Here is a 7,086-nt window from a genome sequence, read left to right as displayed (position 1 = left end):
ATTCAGTCCATGTATGACAACCAAGTTTGGAATTTGGTTGACCATGTACCAGGTCGTAAGACGGTCGGGTGCAAGTGAATCTTCAAGAAGAAGACTGACATGGATGGGAATGTGCACACATATAAGGCACGATTGGTCGCGAAGGGTTTCACTCAAACTCCTGGAGTTGACTATGATGAAACCTTCTCACCGGTTGCCAAGATAAAGTCTATTAGGGTGATGCTGGCCATTGCTGCATTTCATGACTATGAAATATGGCAAATGGATGTCAAAATCACTTTCCTTAATGGGAAGTTGGCTGAGGATGTTTACATGGCTCAGCCAGAAGGTTAGTCAATGCGAAGCATCCCAATAGAGTGTGTAAGCTTGAGAAGTCCATTTATGGACTTAAACAAGCATCTCGCAGATGGAATCTTTGTTTCAATGAGAAAGTTAAGGAGTTCGGCTTTCTGCGAAGCGAAGATGAATCATGTGTATATGTCAAAGCCAGTGGGAGTATAGTAAGCTTCCTCGTATTGTATGTCGACGACATACTACTCATAGGAAACGACATCCCGACACTGTAGGAAGTTAAGTCCTGGCTCGGTAAGTGCTTCGCTATGAAGGACCTCGGAGAGGCTTCCTATATTTTGGGAATAAGGATAGTGAGAGACAGAAGTAAGAGACTAATAGGACTTAGTCAGAATACTTACTTGGACAAGGTACTAAAACGTTTTAGTATGGAGAATTCAAAGAAGGGAGAGTTACCGATCCAAAGTAATGCCAAGTTGAGTAAGACTTAAAGTCCGAGCACTGAAGTCGAGATAACAGAGATGAGCCGAGTACCTTACGCTTCCGCAGTTGGCTCAATCATGTATGCTATGACTTGTACTCGCCCTGATGTGGCCTTTGCTTTGAGCATGGTCAGCAGATATCAAGGAAACCCTGGCAAAGCGCATTGGACCACAGTCAAGAATATTCTTAAGTACCTTCGGAGGACCAAGGAATGGTTTCTAGTCCTCGGTGGGAGTGATGACTTAAAAGTGAGAGGGTACAGTGACGCCAGTTTTCAGACTGACAGGGACAACTACCATTCGCAGTCGGGCTGGGTCTTTACCCTTAATGGAGGAGCAGTGACTTGGAAAAGTTCCAAGCAAGAGATCGTGGCTGATTCAACGTGCGAATCAGAGTACATTGCAGCAAGTGAAGCGTCAAAGGAGGCAATATGGTTGAAGAACTTCATTGGAGACCTTGGAGTTGTGCCAGCCATAAAGGAGCCCATGGAAATATTCTGTGATAATGAAGGAGCAGTTGCCTTGACCAAGGAACCGAGGGATCATGGTAGATCTTGACATATCGACAGAAAATATCACTTTATTCGACATATGGTGGAAGAAGGACTCCTCGTAGTTAAGAGGGTATCGTCATAAGATAACCCAACAGATCCGCTTACAAAGGGACTGAGTCGGGTTAAGCACTTGCAGCACGCTAGGAGCATCGGGCTGAAGGACGATATTAGTTTGAATTAGATAGTTTAGAAACGTGTAATAGATAAAGTGTAATTAACATTTGATGATTAAATAAAAGAGTATTATTTATTAGTAATGTTACTGTCTTATGTTAATTGTTTGCCTATTGTTTCAATTTGCATGTTTTGACTTCCTAAATAATAAGAATTATTCGAATCGTCCACAGTCGTTCATATGTTGGAAGTAGGTATGAATGAAGACTGTTATGAATTGGTGTGTAGATTGTCTAAAATGTATTAGACATAGCAAAAGTTTGCTACAACGTTCATGAGTGCTTATGAGTTTGATTTGAGCATTGGAATAAACTCACGCTTGCTGGAATCACTTCATGGAATTTATCACGAGTGATCGCAAAACGATAATATCATATGGTCTTAAAACCTAGATATATGGTTTATTGTTTGCTAATTGGTTATGCATTGATAATGCGTAAACGCATCAGTAACTTGATGTTATAAAACGCATTGTTGTGTATGATTTGATTAATGAATAGTAAATGCATATAAGTCGAAGTTTATCTGTTCCTTTTATCCTAAGAGGGTAAAAGCGATATCAGGGCCCCTCGATGATTTGATTTGACATATGTGCCTGGCCCGGTCAGGACTGAATTGATGTGTTCAATTAAGTTCTATGTCAAACGAATCAGAGATCGAGAAACAAACTGCTGGACAATAAGTATGACTATGTTCCATGTAATTGTCAGCACGATATCTAGATCAGAGGACTATGCGATCCCTTATCTAAAGGACAAGTTACTGATAAGATAAGAGTTCGACATCGTCTTTAAGAGCTACGATTGCTAATCGAATTGTGCTTGCGTTTATAGTTACTAGACTTATCCAAGTGGGAGACTGTTGGATTAGTGTCTAAGCCCGTAACTATATTTGGTAAGTACTTGACCCGGTTGTGCATGGTCCTTTTGGGTTGCCTTCACCAAAGCAACATGATAGGATGATTTATAAATAAAGAGGTTATTATGGTCTATTAATATATTATATGATTAATATATTAAAGGAGAAATCATATAGTTTAATTAATATTAGATAAGAATTAATTAAGAATTAATTTTGTGGCTAAAAGAGATTAATTAAATAAAGGGGACTGGAAGTGTCAATTGTGTGATAGTTGATTTTGGGCTGTGGATCCTTATGGATGATAGGGTGGACGAAATTAAGGTGTATGGACTCCTTGAATTCGTCCAAGCCTTATTCTAGAAGGATCCTTGGACTGCTTGAGGCCTAAGTTATCCAATTAGGGTTTCAGGCTATAACCCTAGCAGCTTAAGTATTTAAAGACCCATAGGGCTATAGAAATCGGCTACTAGAAACCCTAAGGAGTTCTTAGAGCCGATTTTGTGCCCACAACCTCTCTCCAAATCATCCTCTTGCTTCTTGGTGTTTGTAAGCCATTAGAGGAGTGACATTTGTGACTCTAAGCTCCAAGCATAACAAGATTCAAGCTTTCAAGAAGAGGTAATCATCTAGATCTGTTTTATTATATCAATTTTGAATTGTTTACACTAATTCTAGGGTTTGCAAGTCTTGGATGAAAGCATGTTCATTAGAGAAACCTAGATCCAAGCATTAGGGTTTGCATGAGCACATAGGATGTTCTTATTGCCAAAACCCATCAAATTAAAATTCTAATTTTTTGTCATTATGTTTGAAAAATTAGAAATTACCAATTAACTTTGTTAAATTAGAGGGTTAATACTTAATAAATTTATTTTTTTCTTATTGTATATTACCAAAATAAATAAATAAATTCTGGTACCCCTTTACTTTCAGCCGGCTCCATCATTATGTTGCGCGCTGCCTTCTCTGTTAGCCTGGAAACCGGAGTTCCTCACAAACGCTTACAAACATCTTCTTCGCTAAAAATCGCACTTCGTCAGACCACCCAACAATTTATCCGACTAACTCAGGTCTGTCTCTCTGCTTTCTCAAAGTTTGTCTTTGCGATTTTAGATTCAGAGATGGGGTTTTCTACGTTTTAGGTTTGCGATTGGGTTTATTTGGTAATTTATACATTAAATGGAAGTATTGATACCATAACAATGTGCGGTTTTAGGTTTTGCCATATCTGATTTAGGGTTTCTTTTTTATGAGAAACAGAAATTGTAATTGTAATGAAATCAAATGATCACAGAGGAATGATATGGATTAAAATAGAAACACAATCAAATAATTTAGGGAATACTCCCTCTCTCTAAGCTTAATTCAACTTCCCTTTGAGATTCTTTTTCCATAGAGCGAATTATATAGCTTTGGAAAATAAACTATCATGTCAGGTTGTGGTTCTCTGGAATAAGAAAAACAAAAAATAAAATAAATAGTAAACACCAATATATATATATATATATATATATATATATATATATATATATATATATATATATAATTTGATATTTGTTACATATTATGAATGTTGTTCATTTTATAACTTATTGATAGTAAGTTATTGTAATATAATTATGTAAATGTACGTGACATATGTTCTGCTTTTTACATGTTAAAGCTAAAGTTACGATGGCATCAAAATCAAAATCAAAAAAACAAAAACGAAAAAAACAAGAAGAAGAGAGCAAATGGTGGGATCTCCCATATGATGTAATGGTTAATATTATACAGAGAGTTGGTGCTTTTGACATACTTGTGAATGCCCAGATAGTCTGCAAAAGTTGGAGTAAAATCTGCAAGGACCCTGTCATATGGAGGGTTATACATCTTGATTATCCATATTATTTCTATGATCAATTCGTTAGAGAAAAAATGGAAGATGTGTAAGCATGCGGTGGATAGAAGGCACGGCCAGTTAGTTGATATCACCATTGTGGAGTATGACGATGCTGATCTTCTTCAGTATGTTGCTGATAAGTATTTACTTTATTGGATAAAAATCTCCTATCTTGGTTTATTAATTAATATTAAAACCTAACAGTTTTGGTTTTTTTGTTACTTTAACAAACAAATCAAGTCAGCTAAAAAGACTTGAAGTATCATTCTGCTACGAGGATCCATATGAAAGATGGGTTGATGCTTTGAAGAAGTTACCATTATTAGAGGAGCTCAGTCTCTATTCAACGGATTTCCCAATAGAAGCAGTTGAAATTGCTACGCATTATTGCCCCATGCTAAGAACACTAAAACTGAACGTGAACTCAATAAAATTCGAAGAAGAAGAAGAGGAGTTCCACAAGATTTATAATGAGAGAGCAATATCTATTGGACAAAACTTACCTCACCTAAGGAGCCTTGAACTGATTGGAAACAAGATCATAAATGTTGGGTTGCAGGCAATTCTTGACAAATGCCGTCTCCTTGAATCGCTTGACTTACGTTCGTGTTTTTTCCTTCATCTTGAGGAGGAAGATCCAAATCTAATTGGAAAAAAATATTTGGACAAGATGAAATGTGTAAAAGTAAAAATGCCCAAAGATTCTCTTCAAGGATGCATGTATAGGATGGATTTTACCGACTACAATGACATTATCCATAGATTTAACTCTGAACCAAACATGGAGAACTTGAAGAAGTTTCTGCTTTAGTATGTACAGTCAGGTCAACAAGACAACATATATGATCAAAGATAGATAGTGTGTAGACTGTAGACTCGATTTCGTCTTCCGAAGAGTAATTTTTTTGTTTTTTATTATTATTATTGTGCAGCTACAAAAATTATTATGCAACTACGATTAGGTCCAACAGCACAAACTTATAAAAAATAAGCCCAAAATTTATAAAAGTTTAACCCAATTTAATTTATTTCAATAACCCATAAAGATAAAAAGCTCAAACCATCAAGTCATTAACCAATTAGCCAAATGTCCATACTCCACAGCCCATTGAGGCATTGGCCCATCATTTGTTTGTGTAATTGTGTATATACGCCAGAAGCAAAAATAAAATAAAAATTACAGTTTAGACCTTCCGCGCGATGCTGCGGAAACCTACTATGTTGAAAAATCCGTTTGCAATTAATAAAAACAAACACTATAAAAAAATTCATGTAAGCGCCAAAACGTTCCATGTAACTCCTTTGTAATTAGTATATATAATGTGATTTACAAATGATCAACAGTCTACAAACTTAAGTTGATGTTCCATGTAACTCCTTTGTAATTAGTATATATAATGTGATTTACAAATGGTCAACAGTCTACAAACGTAAGTTGATGTTCCATGTAACTCCTTTGTAATTAGTATATATAATGTGATTTACAAATGGTTAACAGTCTACATAAAGCACGACGATGATTAGACCATATTAAATGGACTACAAAAATATCAAAATAAAGTTTCAATATAAACAATTATGTATGGAGAACGTAGAAAAAAATGAAGCTTGAAAGTATATCTTAAAAAAATTAATAAAAAAAATTATAAAAAGAAATTATGTAAGGAATGAAAATGTAACTTTAATTTGTGAGGTAACTCCAATGCGATTCATATATAAAATGTGATGTAAAAATGTCCACAATCCACATATATTACGGTACGAATATATCATATCAAGTGGACCACAAAAATATTAAAATAAAGTTTTTGATCAAAAATTATATATATAGAGGCATATGAAAATAACACTTGGAAAACGAAAACTATAAAAATGAAATTTTATAAGAGATCGAAAAGGTAACTTTAAAATATAATAAGGGACCAAAATCATAACTTATAAAATACTAATAATTTAATTTTAAAATAATAAAGGATAAAAACTGTTAAATTAAAAATACTTGAAGGTAAAAAAACTATATATATGAAAATTTTCTATGATTAGAGAGAAAAACTCTATTTCCATTTATACGCCTCTTTTACTCTTATACGATATGATAACAAAATAGTAAATTCATTTGTATTTAGTCAATCAATGTTTGGAAATAGTAAATGAAATGAACAGTAAAAAGTTGTCACAAACTCAATTTGGTGTATATATATATATATATATATATATATATATATATATATATATATATATATATATATATATATATATATATATATATATATATAGAGAGAGAGAGAGAGAGAGAGAGAGAGAGAGAGAGAGAGAGAGAGAGAGAGAGAGAGAGAGAGAGAGGAAGGTTCAATTGAGAAAAAAAAGGTTGAGAATGAGGGAATCATTCTCAGCCAATCATTTAATCTAAGCATAAAAAGACACGGTGACAAACTTATAAATATGATAACAACCTTCAATCTCAACTACGTAACTGTAGAGAATTATATTACAGTTCAAACCCATTCATCGTTCATCATCCAAATTTCTTATCCAACCTTCAACAATCATCCAGATTTCTTCAATTAAACCATCATCAACGTCATCTAATGTTAATCAATCATCGATCTTCGTCAATAACACGTTTATCAACACCATTCAACAGTTGACAACAAAAATTTGTTTTTATTTCTTTTAATCCAACCTTCAATTTTGCTTGAATACGACCAGATCTTCAACATCTAAGATTAATTATACTCCCAGTGTCATTAGATCAACATCATCGATAATCAACAAAAAATCCACTTCATATCATTCATTCAACACCGATCATCAAATAAAACTTCAAAATTAAGGTTAGAAA

The 7,086-nt window shown here is 34.2% G+C and overlaps 1 protein-coding gene across 1 annotated transcript; it reads left to right on the top strand.

Moving 5' to 3' along the window:
• The first annotated feature begins 4,036 nt into the window (after window positions 1-4,036).
• On the top strand, window positions 4,037-5,055 carry LOC145107107 (F-box protein SKIP19-like). The gene is made up of 3 exons (XM_079043975.1): window positions 4,037-4,193; window positions 4,273-4,384; window positions 4,449-5,055. Exons 1-3 carry the CDS (start codon window positions 4,037-4,039, stop codon window positions 5,053-5,055), a joined length of 876 nt encoding a protein of 291 aa, XP_078900101.1.
• Window positions 5,056-7,086: the final 2,031 nt, after the last annotated feature.

The sequence above is a fragment of the Lactuca virosa genome, chromosome 4 (genome assembly GCF_052849685.1).
Source record: "Lactuca virosa cultivar CGN04683 chromosome 4, Lactuca_virosa_CGN04683_v6, whole genome shotgun sequence".
Taxonomy (NCBI): domain Eukaryota; kingdom Viridiplantae; phylum Streptophyta; class Magnoliopsida; order Asterales; family Asteraceae; genus Lactuca; species Lactuca virosa.
Note: the sequence above shows the minus strand (reverse complement) of the source record. Positions and strands in the feature narration are given on the sequence as shown.